Raw genomic sequence first — 19,166 nt, forward strand, 5'->3', positions numbered from 1 at the left:
GAGATTTTTGTAAATTTATTAAAAATAAAAAAATTGAGAAAGCACATGTACATAAGTATTCACAGCCTTTGCCATGAAGCTCAAAATTGAGCTCAGGTGCATCCTGTTTCCCCTGATCATCCTTGAGATGTTTCTGCAGCTTCATTGGAGTCCACCTGTGGTAAATTCAGTTGACTGGACATGATTTGGAAAGGCACACACCTGTCTATAGAAGGTCTCACAGTTTACAGTTCATGTCAGAGCACAAACCAAGCATGAAGTCAAAGGAATTGTCTGTAGACCTCCGAGACAGGATTGTCTCGAGGCACAAATCTGGAGAAGGTTACAGTAAAATGTCTGCTGCTTTGAAGGTCTCAATGAGCACAGTGGCCTCCATCATCTGTAAGTGGAAGAAGTTCAAAGCCACCAGGACTCTTCCTAGAGCTGGCCGGCCATCTAAACTGAGCGATCGGGGGAGAAGGGCCTTAGTCAGGTAGGTGACCAAGAACCTGATGGTCACTCTGTCAGAGCTCCAGATGTCCTCTGTGGAGAGAGGAGAACCTTCCAGAATGACAACCATCTCTGCAGCAATCCACCAATCAGGCCTGTATGGTAGAGTGGCCAGACGGAAGCCACTCCTTAGTAAAAGGCACATGGCAGCCCGCCTGGAGTTTGACAAAAGGCACCTGAAGGACTCTCAGACCATGAGAAAGAAAATTCTCTGGTCTGATGAGATGAAGATTGAACTCTTTGGTGTGAATGCCAGACGTCACATTTGGAGGAAACCAGGCACGCTCATCACCAGGCTAATACCATCCCTACAGTGAAGCATGGTGGTGGCAGCATCATGCTGTGGGGAACTGGGAGACTAGTCAGGATAAAGGGAAAGATGACTGCAGCAATGTACAGAGACATCCTGGATGAAAACCTGCTCCAGAGCGCTCTTGACCTCAGACTGGGGCGAGGGTTCATCTTTCAGCAGGACAACAACCCTAAGCACACAGCCAAGATATCAAAGGAGTTGCTTCAGGACAACTCTGTGAATGTCCTTGAGTGGCCCAGCCAGAGCCCAGACTTGAATCCGATTGAACATCTCTGGAGAGATCTTAAAATGGCTGTGCACCGACGCTTCCTATCCAACCTGATGGAGCTTGAGAGGTGCTGCAAAGAGCAATGGGCGAAACTGGCCAAGGATAGCTGTGCCAAGCTTGTGGCATCATATTCAACAAGACTTGAGGCTGGAATTGCTGCCAAAGGGGCATCGACAAAGTATTGAGCAAAGGCTGTGAATACTTATGGACATGGGATTTCTCAGTTTGTTTATTTTTAATAAATTTGCAAAAACCTCAAGTAAACTTTTTTCACGTTGTCATTATGGGGTGTTGTGTGTAGAATTCTGAGGAAAAAAATGAATTTAATCCATTTTGGAATAAGGCTGTAACATAACAAAATGTGGAAAAAGTGATGCGCTGGGAATACTTTCTGGATGCACTGTAACTCCTCCATAATATCATCAAGTGGAGTTTTGAAGATCCCTAAAGTCCTCCTGTCTTCCACAATACTTAGTCGTTTATTCCAAGTGTCTGTGATTCTCTGTGTAAAGAAAAACTTCTCAATGTTTGTGTAAAATGTGCCCACCAACTGTTCCCCCGTGTTCTTGATGATCTCATTTTAAAGTCACCATCTTGATCGCTGGACTCATTCCTTTCATAATTGTAATCCCTTCAGTCAGGACTCCTCTTCATCTTAGACTGTGAAGACTCCACTCTCTTAATCTTTCCTCATAGCTCATCCTCCGTAGCCCCAGACTCAGTCTCGTCGCACTTCTCTGGACTTTTTCCAGTGCTGCTATGTCCTTATGGTCGTGAGAATTTCATTCAATTTATTTTTGTCTAGCGCCCTTATAACTATCACACTCAAGCAAACAAACCAAAAAAATAAACGAAACGAACCAAAGCCATCACATTCCAGAATTACCGAGAGTCGTGTCTCATCTCAGGGGGCTCAAATTCAAGCTTGACATCTTTTTTTTTTTGTTCATTTTTTGCATCATTCTCTAGTTTGGGATTTTCTCCGAGTATATAAGCTGCTTTTGTTATATTCCATGTGTTTTATGGGTGTGACGCCCCAAGAGGCGGGGCCACCTGCCAATCACCGCCAGGATCTGCCCTCCGCCCTCTTAATCCAGTGGGTCTCCCATTCTGAACGGGCCCAGCACTGGTGAGTCTACTTGTGTTTATTTCATTTTATTTTTTGGATTTCTAAATTTTCGCTCCTCTGCTCTGTATTTTGACGATTCTCTGAATGTCGATCTCGGGACTTGTTTGATTTAGTTTCGCAGGGCCAGATGCAATTCTCAAATGGGGAACACCCATTAAAAAAAAATTTGTAGTGAAAGGTAGCAGAATTCAGTGCTGCAAAAAGGCTTCTTCCTAAAACACCCACCTCTGATTCCTTCAGTCCCTGCATTAAACAAAACTATTGGGGTTCAGGGAGAGAACACAAGAAACTGAACACAAAGACTTGATGCTGAAACTGCGGGGGTCCATTCAGGTAACTGAAGCTTGGTTATGTAATGACAGAAGAGACAGACAGACAGACACACGAAGACCACCGCGGCTCCACGTGTTTGAGAAGTGCCTCTGTTAATAGCTTTCTGTCACTTTGACTACTCTATCACTAGATGACATAACAGCGGCACACAGAGTTTAGCTAAGCATTGTGCCCTATGGCTGTACGGCGCGTTACGACACCGCGGCTATTCCGTCACGGCCTGTTTGCATTTTCAATTCGACCGTCATGCTCAGTTTCTTTAGCTATTTGTTTAGCCGTGCAGTCACAAGGTGGATGCACCACGAGTGCATTCCATGAACCTCAAGGGACTGTGGGCTTTCCTCTGCCTTTATTGGGATGATGGCTGTCACCTTGACGGTGATGAGCATGTGGACCCCCCGAAAAAAATCGGGATAGAGAAATTAAATAATCAAGAATATTGACATAAACAGTGAACAAAATAGACGGAAATAAGAACTTTGAACCCCTCTTACTGAAACATAACAACACTGACCCAACGTTATGTGAATTTTTTGTCACCAATCAGTAGAAAATGACTCTTTAATGTCAAAGTGAAACCAAGTCTCTGCAAAATGACCAAAATTAATTACAAACGTAAATCACAAAATAATTGAAGGTGCAGACCACAGGAGGTGGGCTCGGCGGGACCTTCCTTTCATAAACTCAGGCTGCTCTCCTTTACGATTTTCGCTCGGCTTATCCTGTTGAGGGCCACCTTGTGTGTAAATATAAAGCAATGAATATCTCCCTGCAAATGAACTTTAATTTGGTGAGCAGTCGTTACGGGTGGGTTTTGTTTTGTTTGCTTCTTTCGTTTTGTCTGCCTGACTGTTCAGCTGCATGTCCGCTAAGCTGATCAGACCGCGCTACTCACATCAGAGCACTCTGGTGACTATGTCTCCTCACAGTCACTGCAGGAAACACGATAGTTCTGAAATCTGAACAGTTTACCAGAAGCAAGAATAGTGAACACTGGGAAAGTTCTGTTAAAACGCTGGGACACTAACCTTGCCTCCGTCTGCGTTGTACTCTTTCTCCTCTGCATCCAGGAGCCGGGCCAGACCAAAGTCGGTGATCTTGATGTGATTTGGCGATTTAACCAGGACGTTACGGGCAGCCAGGTCACGGTGCACCAGACGTCGCTCCTCCAGGTACATCATACCCTGTAAGACAAGTCAGAATAAGTCAAGACAAACTTTACAACAAACCAAAACTAAACCAAAGTGCCGTACGAGAAAGGGGGGAAAGAAAGAGTAAAATATACATACATACATATATTATATATATATATATATATATATATATATATATATATATATATATATATATATATATATATATATATATATATATATATATATATATATATATATATATATATATATAGGCGGCACGGTGGCGCAGTGGGTAGCGCTGCTGCCTCGCAGTTGGGAGATCTGGGGACCTAGGTTCGCTTCCCAGGTCCTCCCTGCGTGGAGTTTGTATGTTCTCCCCGTGTCTGCGTGGGTTTCCTCCGGGCGCTCCGGTTTCCTCCCACAGTCCAAAGACATGCAGGTTAGGTGGATTGGCGATTCTAAATTGGCCCTAGTGTGTGCTTGGTGTGTGGGTGTGTTTGTGTGTGTCCTGCGGTGGGTTGGCACCCTGCCCAGGATTGTTTCCTGCCTTGTGCCCTGTGTTGGCTGGGATCGGCTCCAGCAGACCCCCGTGACCCTGTGTTCGGATTCAGCGGGTTGGAAAATGGATGGATGGATGGATATATATATATATATATATATATATATATATATATATATATATATATATATATATATATACACAGTGGAACCTCGGTTTGCGAGTAACTTGGTTTATGAGTGTTTTGCAAGACGAGCAAAAATTTTTAATATATTTTCACTTGATAAATGAGCGAGGTCTTGCAGTACGAGTAGTATGTACTGTATACGCTTTGTCTGCTGAGCGTCATGTGATCACAACTGAGCTGATGGTTTCCGGAACGAATTATGCTCACAAACCGAGGTTCCACTGTATATATGTATCTATATACACACACACTAGCTGTCCCCCACGGCCTGCATAGTAGTAAAAACACGACAAACTTTAAAAATCAATAAACATAATAACAAAAAAAGAGAAAAACTTATATTAATAGCTTTCCATATCTAAGGGCCTCTTGATATCCAATATTTTTGGTTTTGCTATCGGGGCGAGGACATAGAGGTGTCTTGGGGAGCTAACCTGGGAGAAGGCGACATAAAGCTGACCATACGAGAAGCACGGTGAGCTGAGATCAACCCCCTGCCAACTTGAGGGTCTGTCCCGGCGTCTCGTTAATTGACGTTGCAAAGCAAAGCTTCACCGGGAACTGCAGTCTCTTGAATTGAAAGGGCATCTCCGTTAAAAGCCTCTCGCCAGTGCCACATCCTGTGATGATCATCGCCACCACGATGTTGTTCTGAAGCTGACAGACCTGGAGACGGGTGCCAATGCAAAGTCTGGGTGGGCTCAGGTTTGTCAATACAATAATCACTGCTCCTGTTGTGGGGTGGCATGCCAGGAGGATTAATGACATTTAAAAATTCTGTAGGATGATGAAGTGAATCGTTGTGTTCTAAAGCGATATTTATTGAAGTGTACGTCCGAGACAGCGGGTCAAATAATTTGAGCACCAATTCATTCGGCCAACAGCTTCTCTCTTCACTTCACGCTTAGAAATCGGTACCGCAAGTGAACTCTGATACTTAGTGCAATGAGAGAAGTCACAAAATCAACCGGAATGTTCAAGAAAATTGTAGAAAAAAACCCGATCTAAATCCGTGAAGTAGTTCTCTCGTGAAAAATGGACAGACAGACGTTGGATTTTATATTGTGAAGGACAGCCGGGTCCCATGCCTGGCAGTGACGCCCCTGCTGCATCTGTTCCGGGGGAGCAGCCATGGACACTTCAATACCTCCCCCGGGATGCTTGGTGGCAGCCTCTCTGGCGGACAATGATTCCCCAAACCTGGCGCATGGCTCCATGGGAGATGGAGTCCTCCACAGCCTGGTTGGGGGCTCGAATGGCCGCTAGGGGGAGCTGCATGGAGTCTGCGGACCAGCTGGTCGAATCTTCAGCCCCACCCGGAAATGCAATTAGGACCAGGTGATCAAGCACCTGGAACGTTTCCGGGTGGGGTATAAAAAAGGCCAGCCACCACCAGTCCTCCGCAAGCGTAGTCCTCCTCCTCCCGACCCTGGCTCTCTGAGTGGTGGTTACACACACACACACACATCACATGACAGAACTGCCAGCATAACTAACCACATACGATTCTCTCCCCCTCCAATATTAAATATAAAACAGGAAAGTCGAGGTACAAACAAAAACAGAAGAATTAAAAATACACAAAAACTGCTCTTTCTTTTTACCTACGCGGTTTCCCGGCCATTAATTATTCATATCAAATCAAATTAATTCCGACTTTCACCCATCACAGTCTGCTCTTATTACGGTGGGACGTGCCACTGGTCAATATGCTCTCATTTGTTTGTTGGGGGAAAAAATAATAATAAAATAAATGAACAACGCTGATCTTCTGAGTCTGCTACGGTGTCAGGCCACATGAATAACTAAACGCTTTACCGTCTGCCCGTCTCCGAGTTTTCACTTCTCCTATTGGCTGATGCGTTTGACGAGCCGCTCACCTCTAAAGGCGTGACTGTTAACGTGAGGAGCCGCTGGATGTTCCTCTCCTTAGAGTTGCAGGAACTCCTCATTGGATTTTGATAATAACAACATGGCAGGTTCATTTTTCAGACTCCACAGAGCGGTGAAGGGAGTCTGTGTGTGTGTCAGCGTCCGAGTCTCTCAGGTGGTGGCCGAGAGGGCTGGGGTACCTGAAGAAGCACATCTATAACGACGTCCCTGTGGTGCTTTGTCCGTGGTCACTTGTTTGACACGCGTGTGCGTCACTGGATCGTCCTCCGGGCTCTTCTGAGGTATGTACTTCCACCCCGGGTTGAGAGGGGGTGCCAGCACTAATGTTATTCTCTGTTTCTCCCTCCGCAGTGCCAAGAAGATGCCCAGTGAGGCCAAACTGATTCGGCCCCTTCCGGACCCCCAGCTACCTGTTACACGGTTGCCTGAAGGAGGCAGGTCTCGTTAGGAGAACACACCGCAGGACGGAGCTCCTTGTCACCGTGACTCTCACCGGCTTTTCCTCGCACCACGACCTTCATGTTTGTTAGTTTTGCGCCCTGAAGTGTACATCTTGGACGATCATTTTAATTAAACGCGCCCCAACATTTTCAGTTTGTGGACCTTCTAACGACCATGAAGACGTTTCCTTCCATATGCAGTAACCGTTGGCACCTGTACAGCCGTGTTACTGCTGGCACTTGGTGGGAGTTTCCGTCCATATTTTTTGGTTCATAGGGTCCTTATTGTCCTGTGTATAGAGTGACAAGAGTACAGCGAAATTGTAACTTGCAAGTGCCAAATCAACGTGAAATGCATCATGATGTCCCAAAATGCATGAAGACACCAACAAGGGAACTCACATTTGACATTTACTTGCTTAGCAGACGTTTTTATCCAAACCGACTTACAAAAGAGGTTGATGTGATCGAGTAAACGTCAGTCTGGGGAGATGTTTGTCAACAAGGGTACGAAAGTGAGGACCTCAGAACATTTACGTCTATTTATTCGGCTGACTCTTTTATTCAAGGCGACTAAACAACGTTTATGACACAACTGGTTCCAATTGGAGCACAGGCTGGTCACGTGACTTGCTCAGGGTCACACACATTGGTGTCAGTAGTGGGATTTGAACCCACAGTCTCTGTCTGAGAGGCGGAGTTCAGTCAGCAGGAGGACGGACTTTGATGTTCCCTTCTGCTGAGCGAAGAGAGAGAAAGCATGGACAGAACAGAAAGTCTGTTTAAGTATTTGTGCTTCGCAAAGTTAACGAGTTCTTTAGAAATAGTGTGCGTCAAGTGAAGCAACGTAAGTTCTGTTCATTTGTTTTTTGGTTTATATTATAATAGTTACGCTTGTAATTTTATTAACACTAAAACGTTTCTCAATACCTGCATTGTTATCACTCTTTAATTTAATATTGTTATTATCAGTATGCTGCTGCTGGAGTATGTGAATTTCCCCTTGGGATTAATAAAGTATCTATCTATCTATCTATCTATCTATCTATCTATCTATCTATCTATCTATCTATCTATCTATCTATCTATCTATCTATCTATCTATCTATCTATCTATCTATCTATCTATCTATCATATAGTGCCTTTCATTTCTATCTATCTATCTCTCTATCATATAGTGCCTTTCATTTCTATCTATCTATCTATCTATCTATCTATCTATCTATCTATCTATCTATCTATCTATCTATCATATAGTGCCTTTCATATCTATCTATCTATCTATCTATCTATCTATCTATCTATCTATCTATCTATCTATCTATCTATCTATCTATCATATAGTGCCTTTCATTTCTATCTATCTATCTATCTATCTATCTATCTATCTATCTATCTATCTATCTATCTATCTATCTATCTATCTATCTATCTATCTATCATATAGTGCCTTTCATTTCTATCTATCTATCTATCTATCTATCTATCTATCTATCTATCTATCTATCTATCTATCTATCTATCTATCTATCTATCTATCATATAGTGCCTTTCATTTCTATCTATCTATCTCTCTATCTATCTATCATATAGTGCCTTTCATTTCTATCTATCTATCTCTCTATCTATCTATCATATAGTGCCTTTCATTTCTATCTATCTATCTATCTATCTATCTATCTATCTATCTATCTATCTATCTATCTATCTATCTATCTATCTATCTATCTATCTATCTATCATATAGTGCCTTTCATTTCTATCTATCTATCTATCTATCTATCTATCTATCTATCTATCTATCTATCTATCTATCTATCTATCTATCTATCTATCATATAGTGCCTTTCATTTCTATCTATCTATCTATCTATCTATCTATCTATCTATCTATCTATCTATCTATCTATCTATCTATCTATCTATCTATCATATAGTGCCTTTCATTTCTATCTATCTATCTCTCTATCTATCTATCATATAGTGCCTTTCATTTCTATCTATCTATCTCTCTCTCTATCTATCTATCATATAGTGCCTTTCATTTCTATCTATCTATCTCTCTATCTATCTATCATATAGTGCCTTTCATTTCTATCTATCTATCTATCTATCTATCTATCTATCTATCTATCTATCTATCTATCTATCTATCTATCTATCTATCTATCTATCTATCTATAGTGCCCTTAGTTATAATCAGTATTGCAACTTTAAGATTAATATTTGTGTAAGATTTGCAATGTGGTTTCCTTTATGTGTAATTTGAGAACTAAGAACAGATGTACTTTATTTTTTATTGTAGACCACACACCCACACTGTCATATGTCCAGGTATATCTGCAAATTAAAAGGTTTGGATTTGAAATCTACCTTCCAAGTGTTTTAATGGACACTCTACTGCGAATGCCAGCTATTCCTGCACAACCAGAAGAAGTCCTTTAGCTGTTTCTCTATTTCAGTCTCAGCGTTTGAAGTCCAAAGCCATAACTGCTACGTCTCACACCGCCTGCCCTGAAATCCAAGCGAGTTACAATCCCTGGGTTAGCCTAACCGAGCAGCAAAGAAATGAGCCAAACAAGAACGTCTTCAGAGCGAATTTAAACGGCGGTGGCCAGCTAACTCCACCAGCTAGGAGCTGCTCAAGAAGAGTCCGGACTGAGACGTGAGGGGGATCCACTGACTAACCTGCAGGTAAAGCGTCAAGGACTTGAGGTTGACAGCCAGCCAGCCAGCCAGCCAAGCGCAGTGATGTGTGAAGAACGTGGGGGTCCCGCTGAGTCCAGAGGGGTCTGGCTCCTAAAACGGTACAGCTGATCGTATGGGACCCCCCCCCCAGTAGTAACTTTATATTGTGGCAGGCGGCTGGGGGTGCGATGTCCAGGACGACGCGGGGGCGACCGTCCTGGTTGCTTTGGGGACCACGGGTAGAGAGCTTTGAAGCTCAAGCCCTGTAGGGGCCCGTAGTCACCGCCAGGGGGCGCCCTGGACCTCAGCACTTCCGCCACACTGGGGGTGCCAGCAGAAGATTGTCGGGAGGCACCTGGAGCACATAGAAGGGGCCTGAAGAGAGAGAGACTTTGGGGGAGTCTTGGGGGTTTGTGGTGCACTTTATTCTTGTAAATATATGTGTGGTGGTGCCCGTCTGTGTCTGGGGCTCGTCCCACAATATATAAAGAATAACGCCGCTCCCCGCATGGCCGCTTGTTCTTTACCTGATTGTTTCGCTTGTGTTAGAAAGAAAGAAAAAAAACAAAACGCTGGCAACCACCGAGCCCTTTTAGAATTTGCATCATTTAATCAGACTCCATTTAATTTTTCATTCTCTAAAAGCAGAGAAAATTAAATCATGCGTCTCAGGAACAATCCATTGTAGGAAATGAGTGACGAAAATCAGCAGGAAAATTGCATTTCAGTGCAGAGGGCCTTAAATAGAAACTAATTCCGTTTTTTAATATTTGCTAACTTTTTCTACATTAGCACGCGGCGTCTTGCTTAATGGCAACAATAGGCGAACAGAAAACACCGACTACAAATAACCTTGAGACGATAATACATGTGATACGGCAGACATAAATCACGAGAATTAGCCAGCTTCTCGCCGGTTAGCCTTGATATGATTTACGCATTTCGATATTTCCCTGTGTTGATATCATTAAACAAATAAAGTCAAATAAAGCGGGTGCTTCGTTTAAATCCTGACTTGGGTGCACACCTCTCAATCTCCCTGACAGTTAATCTCAGAAATAAATGGAGGAAACGCAGATATAAAACAAAAGATGCGTGCGATTTCCTCGCCGCCGTCTTCGGGCCTCTCTTTCTGAAGCCGTGCAGAGGTCACTGCCGCTAAATCGCTGCTCACGCTACGACTCGCCACGCGTCCAGATGATTAATGGCGTTATGTTAATGATGTATTAGAGTCAAATTAAGAGCTGTTTACTGAAGGAAGGAACAAAACAACAAAAAACAACAACAACGATGAAACGCTTACAATATACTAATATATAAAGAACGTGACGCTTACGCGGTGGAATGTAAAGTCAGTTTGACAATTGGCTAAATGTACATACAGTACAATAATAATACAGTGCTTTTCACACTACTGTAAGTGCGCCAGCAACTGGGGGAGACACTTCAGCCACCACTAACATGCAGGTGGGTGTGACGGCCGCCATATTTGTACCAGCATACCCACCAGACGTTAGCTGTCACCAGACAGATGGCTAGCCAGATAGAGACGGGGGCCAGAACGACCAGGCCATGGTGGCCAGTATAGACAGGACATTGGGATACCCCCTACTCTTTATGAGGGATGCCCAGGGATCTTTACTGACCTCAGTTTTTACGTCTCATCCGAAGGACGGTGCCACATTTACAGCACAGTGCCCACCGTCAAAGCGCTTTACATAGTGAGTGGGGAGCCACTTCAGCCACCACTAACATGCAGGTGGGTGTGACGGCTGCCATATTTGTACCAGCATACCCCCCAGACGTTAGCTGTTAGGTGGTGAAGCGGTGAGAGATAGCTAGCCAATTAGAGACGGGGGGCCTTAATTAGAGTTAGGGGGCCAGAACGACCAGGCCATGGGGTTCTATTCAATAAGGGCGCGCACAAAAAGGCGCGGCGAATAAAGGCAAACGTAACAAAATTATTACAGAAAAATGTATTAGATAAAGGCAATGATTGAACATATAAAAAGGCGAAAGCAAGAATATTAAAACATTCGCTCAATTGAGGTCGCCCTTTTGAAGCATATCAGGCCATGGTGGGCAATTTAGCCAGGACATTGGGATACCCCCTAATTTTTACAAAGGGATCTTTAATGACCACAGAGAGTCAGGACCTCAGTTTTTACGTCTCATCTGAAGGACGGTGCCATTTTTACAGCACAGTGCCCCCCGTCGTCAAAGTGCTTTACATAGTGAGTGGGGAGCCACTTCAGCCACCACTAATGTGCAGCACCTACCTGGATAATATAATGGCAGTCATTCTTGTGCCAATACACTCAGTACAGGTGGTGGGGTGGTGAGAGAGAGGTAGCCAATCAGAGACAGGAGATGATTATCAGGTCAGAATGACCAGGCCATGGTGGGCAATTTAGCCAGGACATCGGGATACCCCCTACTCTTTACGAGGGATGCCCAGGGATCTTTAATGCCCACATTGAGTCAGGACCTCGGTTTTACGTCACATCTGAGGGACGGCGCCATATTTACAGCACAGTGCCCACCCCCCATCAAAGCACTTTGCATAGTGAGTGGGTGCAGCACCCACCTAGATAATACAATGCCGTCATTTGTGTGCCAGAACGATGTGGTGAAGTGGTGAGAAAGAAGTAGCCAATCAGAGACAAGAGATGGTTAAGGGGACAGAATGACCAGGCTGTGGTGGGCAGTTTAGCCAGGACATCGGGATACCCGCTACTCATTAGAGAGAGTCAGCACCTCGCTATTACATCTCATCTGAAGGATTGTGCCATCACTGCACTGGGGCATTGGGATCCACACACAGACCACAGGGTAGGCGCCCCCTGCTGGCATCACTAACACCTGGTCTCACACTCATGCACTGGCCGGGCCCACACGTGCTGCATGTGGCATCAAGTCCCTAAGAAGAAGATGACACGTCAACTATTTCTCATCTGTCATTTCTAGGGGTGAAACAGTTCCCAAAACTTTGTTTGATTTAATACGCCACAATGGCGCAATTCAATACATTTTTGATAAAGAAACAAAGAATGGAGTGCAGCCTGAATGAAGCCTCTATTTCCATGTTCAATGTGCGATGGTGTGGTGGCGGTAGACCGGCATTCACATTCCGGGTGGGCCCTCTGTGATGTTTGCATGTCCTCCATGAGCAAGATGGAGGAGGTGACCTCCAGGGAGAAAGGCTTAAAATGGTGGAAAAGTTCAAATACCTCAGATCAACAGTAGCAGAGGCTGGAGAGCAAGATTTAGAAATGAACCACAGAATGGAGTCGGGTTGGACAAACTGGAAAAAACGTCTCGTTAGTGTAATGTGACTGAAGAACCAGTGCAAGAATGAAGGGTGTGAAGCAGACTGGCATTGGATCAGAACAGCGGGCACTTAACGGGGCATGAAAAGAAAGTGGAGATGGAGGTGGGGAGTAACACAGCCATTTTTGGGGGTTTGGCACTCAGTGGTCCAGTGCTTTGGAGGGCCGTCCACATAAATTACTTTAGATAGATAGATAGATAGATAGATAGATAGATAGATAGATAGATAGATAGATAGATAGATAGATAAGAGATGTGAAAGGCACTATATAATGATAGATATAGATAGATGTGAAAGGCACTATATAATAGATAAATGTGAAAGGCACTATATAATGATAGATAGATAGATAGAGATGTGAAAGGCACTATATAATGATAGATAGATATAGACGTGAAAGGCACTATATGATAGATAGATAGATGTGAAAGGCACTATATAATGATAGATAGATAGAGATGTGAAAGGCACTATATAATGATAGATAGATATGTGAAAGGCACTATATAATAGATAGATAGATGTGAAAGGCACTATATAATGATAGATAGATATAGATGTGAAAGGCACTATATGATAGATAGATATGTGAAAGGCACTATATAATGATAGATAGATATGTGAAAGGCACTATATAATAGATAGATAGATAGATATGTGAAAGGCACTATATAATAGATAGATAGATAGATATGTGAAAGGCACTATATAATAGATAGATAGATAGATAGATAGATAGATAGATATGTGAAAGGCACTACATAATAGATAGATAGATGTGAAAGGCACTATATAATGATAGATAGATAGATAGAGATGTGAAAGGCACTATATAATGATAGATAGATATAGACGTGAAAGGCACTATATGATAGATAGATAGATGTGAAAGGCACTATATAATGATAGATAGATATGTGAAAGGCACTATATAATAGATAGATAGATGTGAAAGGCACTATATAATGATAGATAGATATAGATGTGAAAGGCACTATATGATAGATAGATATGTGAAAGGCACTATATAATGATAGATAGATATGTGAAAGGCACTATATAATAGATAGATAGATAGATAGATAGATAGATAGATAGATAGATAGATAGATAGATAGATAGATAGATAGAATGGCCACATACATACACGGAGAGATGTCATAGACAGTATATGGACTGTCACGAGTTTCAGATTATTTTCGTTTGAATTAAACGTTAATAGAAAGTCGTCCCGCCCCCGGGTTTGGTTCTTCATGTCCAGTGATCTCAGTGTGAAAGTTCATTTATCAGCGTTTTGCTATTACAGCAGTGTACATGTGAACTAATTAGGCCTGACAGGCGTTCTCGTCTGCTTATTCTTCAGTTACTACGGACGGTGGCTTTGGCTTCCTGCCACCTTGCGCAGGACAAAGTTAGAAGAAAGAGAATGAGGTGGCCGCGGATTCCAAATTTCGATCAATGACCTTATCATAGAATTCTACCATCTGTCTAGCTTCATTTTTTCTTGTGTCCGCTCGCCACACAACAACATAAGAAGTAAAGGAAAATAATGTGATTTTTAAATTTTTTTTTGTTGTTGTTGTTCATTATATATAAAGTGTTATCACTGAGCATGATACGGTGTGGGTGGCACTGCGATTTCTGTGACCCAAACACTTTAGTCACTGCAGTATTATCTACTAATGTGTTCCCCGCTTGCAGATTGTTACTGTTTAGTGTAATTTACCAACTTGGAAAGTGTAAACTATTTGGCCAATTTGAACATAATTAAAAGTTAAACAACAGATGGAATGAGAATGCATGCGAGTAAGCGAAAGCAGCTTGAGAGATAATGATCACGCTGGCATGGCTTTGAAAAAGAAGAAGGAATCGGCAGGGCAGGATTTCTCCTAAGAACGTGTGTTAGAAGAGCATTTGGCTCCGGTGAGCCCAAGTGGTTTTATGTTGTTCTGCTTAACGTCAGCCTTTAGTTGGAGTCAAGTTCAGTGGTGGAGGAAGCAAGGAAGGCCAAAAAATAAATAAATAAAAGTAAAAACAAATCCTTCTTAATGTACATCACAGGTAAAGGACTTGAGAACCCCAGACTGATGGATGAGCTGTTATAGTTTTACAGTTTAAAAACGAAAAAACAAAAAGGGTTTTACCCCAAAGGTGCCCAGGACAATTGAAAATGGATGAAAAAGATCTGGGGGGGCAACCCACTAATTGGGGTAAACTCACAAAATGGCCGTTAAAGTGTTGATGATGAGAAACGCATTTCACGCCACTTCACTCTTTGCTTAGACGGTGAGGGCTCTGTGACCCCAGCTCTGCTGGCATCACCCTTCATGCGTTGTTTTCCTTGGTAACAGTCATATCATCCTAGATAATGACACACCATTGGCAGGCATCTAGGCATCCTAACCACTATGACACCATTCACCTCGCCTGGCAGAGCCTCATGTAGAATGTACAGTATGTTCAATACAAGCAACATGTACAGTTATCATTTGAGTTTCATATGTACAGTATACATACTACATTTTATACAGGGCTGCACGGTGGCGCAGTGGGTAGCGCTGCTGCCTCGCAGTTAGGAGACCTGGGGTTCGCTTCCCGGGCCCTCCCTATGTGGAGTTTGCATGTTCTCCCCGTGTCTGCGTGGGTTTCCTCCCACAGTCCAAAGACATGCAGGTTAGGTGGACTGGCGATTCTAAATTGGCCCTAGTGTGTGTGCCCTGAGGTGGGCTGGCGCCCTGCCCAGGGATTTGTGCTGGCTGGGATTTGGCTCCCGCACAGCAGGTTGGACAATGACTGACTGACAACTATGTTTATATACACTGTATGTCACCGCCGTGCACACCGGGGACAGCTGAAAAGTTCGAGTGACTGTAATTACACCCCCACAACAGGGGTGGGCGCTGTGGTTTAATGCATTTCTCTCTTTTCTCCCTTCGCAGACCAGATGATTGACAGCTGTGCCATCGCTGATGTCACTTCCGGTCTCTGTCCACCTGGACCCACCTGAAAACTGGAAGCTCTACCATCTTCCTTAGTATATCTTCATCATCATCTCCATCTTCCCATGTTGAACTCATGACTGAACTCGAGACCCTTTTCAATTATTTATTTGATTTTCACTTGCAAACCACTTGGTTCAGGGGTGCTGGGCTGAACCCCAAACCTTCTTTGATTGTCCTCTCATTCTCTTACAATATATATGTCTGTCTGTCCTGAGTAGGGTCTGTAGGAGTGGAGCCTATCCCAGCATGCCCTAGGGCACAAGGCCTGAACACTCGCCTGCCCGTGTGTGTGTGTGTGTGTGTGTGTGTGTGTGTGTTCGTGTTCCCCTACCATGAGCTGGTGCCCTGTCTGGGGGGACTGCTTTGGTGTTGTGTGCCCCCCCACCCCTCACATGTTTGCAACTCTTTATAAAGGCTTTTATCTCCTTGCCCTGATCTATGTTTCTCCACAATTTGGACAGAACATGCCAAGTCCACACTCTTCCTCACGGTTTATTACGCTCTTAAATTCTTAGCTCACTTCCATCCCGTTCAGGACCCCTGAAAGTCAGAGCCGCTCTTGTGCTACACGAGGTGGGACGTTCAGATTGTCCCGATTTATAATCGTTTTCGGTCTGTTAGCCGTCAGTCCTGGTTTTCAAGGGGACTGGGATATCCCAGAATGCAATTTCTTTATTTCATTTTCTTTATAGACCGCAGATTTTCTGAAACGATGTTCATTTTTACCAACGTTATGTTATAAACTTCTGTGCTCCTGAGACGCGACTCCCGCTGTTGGGGAGAGGTGACCGTCAAGCAGTGGCGGCGCGTGGATCGTCACATTAAGAATGTGGCCTTTCTAAGACGTTGGCTTACTGCTTCACAATTTCTGCTTTGGACCCTGTGGCCAAGCTGATAGACAGTTGGGGTGCCAACCGGGTTGTCCCCCCCCATTTCATAGGAAGCCAAAACTAAAAGAAAGTGACGCCTGTCTTGGTGCATCTGGCCCACCCCTGGGGCTCGGCGAAGTAAACAATAGGACCGTAACATAAAATTCTATTAGAGACAGGCAAAGATTTGCCTACACTTCCAGGAGCTCCGTCTCGCGTGTTGTCCGTCACCTAAGTGACATTTTTCTTTTGGACGCTCCCGCCATTCTAATGGTGACATGCCAGAAGGGGCGGAGTCAAGTGCCCTCGGTGGGTGGATCTGTGCTGCTGCCGGGGTGATGGCGCCCCCTTGGCGGGTTCTGACGTACCTCGGGTGAGCACAGGAGGAGACCCTCCCTTTCATGACATTTATTTCTGTGGCGCGTTTTCATATAAATGGTGCGGTGCGGCTCTTTATAAAAATAGGAAGAAGCAATGCTAAGTAACAAAGAGTACAGTAAGGTGCGATGGCCGGGAGGACAGAAAAAAAAACAAAAAAATAATTTAAAAAATCAAAATCTGCAGGGGCTCCGAGACCCCCCAGCCCCCCCCACTACCTAACACTTTGGCGTCGTATTTCGCTCTGAATGATCATCTTCTTGACCGTGTTTATCATCCATTTAGCCGCGCTGCTTTTATCCTCTACCCTCGGCTGTTGAGCGCTTCTATAATTTTAATGTATTTATTATTAAGCAAGTTGTTTGTTTAAAAATGTCAAAGGTCTGAGTTTAAGGGGGATAATTGGCCGTTCCATCTTAACTAACCCGAGTAAAGTAGCAGATGCTTGTTGAGCCCCCCGTGGCCTGCTGGTCCTTACACTTTGCGCTCCTGCCCTCTCAATATGTCCGATAATTGAAGTCTCTTCTGCGTAACTCGTGAAAAGGCCCTTAGAAGAGAAGCAACGCTGCATAGCGAAGTGTAAAGCTGGCCGGCCGGCCTGCCCGCCCGCCTCCCTCCAGGGCCAATTGAATACTTAATGCTTTAATACTCGCTCTCGCCATACGTGGCCTCCTGCCAATACAATTACAATGGAGAAGGACAGGCCTGCAAGTACACACTCTGGAAAGTGTATTTAAAATGGATTACTTCTGGCTTTTAGGCAGGCGATCAATAGAAATGTTGATTACAATAAGTCTCGAGACGCTCATCCAGCGTAATATTTATCCTTTGTGTCTGCTTAAAAATAATTAGAAATCAATGAAATTTATAGTCCATTAATGCAGAAGATTCTGCTGTAATAAGGGGGCGGGAAAACAGATGTTTAACAGGCGTAAAGTAGAAATAAATGAATACGCAGCAGCAATAAGCAAAAGGAAAGACTTGTAGAAAAAGCGGACTGCCTGCAGTGATACAGTGCACTACAAGGGCAGAGCTGTGGCAATATTGTAAAAGCACGCGTACTTCAATAAGATTAGCTCTCTTTATACATTCTAAACTGCTGCTGGCAAAGCGGCTCCGCTAGATTTCCTGCATTTAATGCAAATGTGTCTGGGTGAGAACACAGCCGCCGCCGCCACAGCTTCTTCAAGGAAACGTGATGGAGGAAACACAATAGAAACGTTTAATGGCAGCGTGATGGAGTGGCCAGGATTTTATATACGGCAGTTTAACAGAAAAGAAACAAAACAGCCTCTGGAAGGAGAGCTGGGCGATACCTGCTGTCGAAGATAGGGGGCGATCTCAAACGCACAGGCCTTAGGGGTCTCAACAGTAAGTCTCGTTACTAACAGTCCACAACTAAAGAAAATACAAAAAGAAACACAAAACTACAAATCTTACACAGGACAAAACCCTGTGGCCTGGCCGCTGCTCGCCTCCTGACTCCACCATCAGTAACGTAATCCACCTATCTGTCATATAGTGCCTTTCACAGCCACCAATCTCTTAAATAGTGCCTTTCATATCTGTTTATCTATTATATAGTGCCTTTCACATCCACCTATCTGTCATATAGTGCCTTTCATATCTATTATATAGTGCCTTTCATATCTCTCTATTTTATACTGCCTTTCACATCATTCTATTATATAGTGCTTTTCACATCCATCCATGTACCTATCTATCTGAATATATATTATTAATCTATTACTCAATCTATTATATAGTGTCTTTCAGTCCTATCGATCATGTCGTGCCTTTAATTTATATTTACTTACATATTTATCTATTTTATATCTGTCATATAGTGCCTTTCATATCCACCTATCTATTAAATAGTGCCTTTCACATCTATTTATCTATTATATAGTGCCTTTCATATCCACCTATCTGTCACATAGTGCCTGTCATATCTATTACATAGTGCCTTTCATATCTATTTATCTATTATATAGTGCCTTTCATATCCACCTATCTGTCATATAGTGCCTTTCACTTCTATTTATCTATTAAATAGTGCCTTTCACATCTATTTATCTATTATATAGTGCCTTTCACATCCACCTGTCATATAGTGCCTTTCATATCTATTAAATAGTGCCTTTCATATCTCTCTATTTTATAGTGCCTTTCACATCATTCTATTATATAGTGCCTTTCATATCTATTTA

At 43.4% G+C, this 19,166-nt stretch overlaps 1 protein-coding gene across 1 annotated transcript in view; it reads right to left on the reverse strand.

Annotated features, from left to right (window-relative positions):
* Positions 1–19,166, reverse strand: part of LOC114656393 (receptor tyrosine-protein kinase erbB-4-like) — an 833,421-nt gene that overhangs the window by 37,043 nt on the left and 777,212 nt on the right. The window contains 1 exon segment of the mRNA XM_051930298.1: positions 3,561–3,716. Within this exon segment, the coding sequence (XP_051786258.1) occupies positions 3,561–3,716 (156 nt within the window).

The sequence above is a fragment of the Erpetoichthys calabaricus genome, chromosome 8 (assembly GCF_900747795.2).
Source record: "Erpetoichthys calabaricus chromosome 8, fErpCal1.3, whole genome shotgun sequence".
Lineage (NCBI taxonomy): Eukaryota > Metazoa > Chordata > Cladistia > Polypteriformes > Polypteridae > Erpetoichthys > Erpetoichthys calabaricus.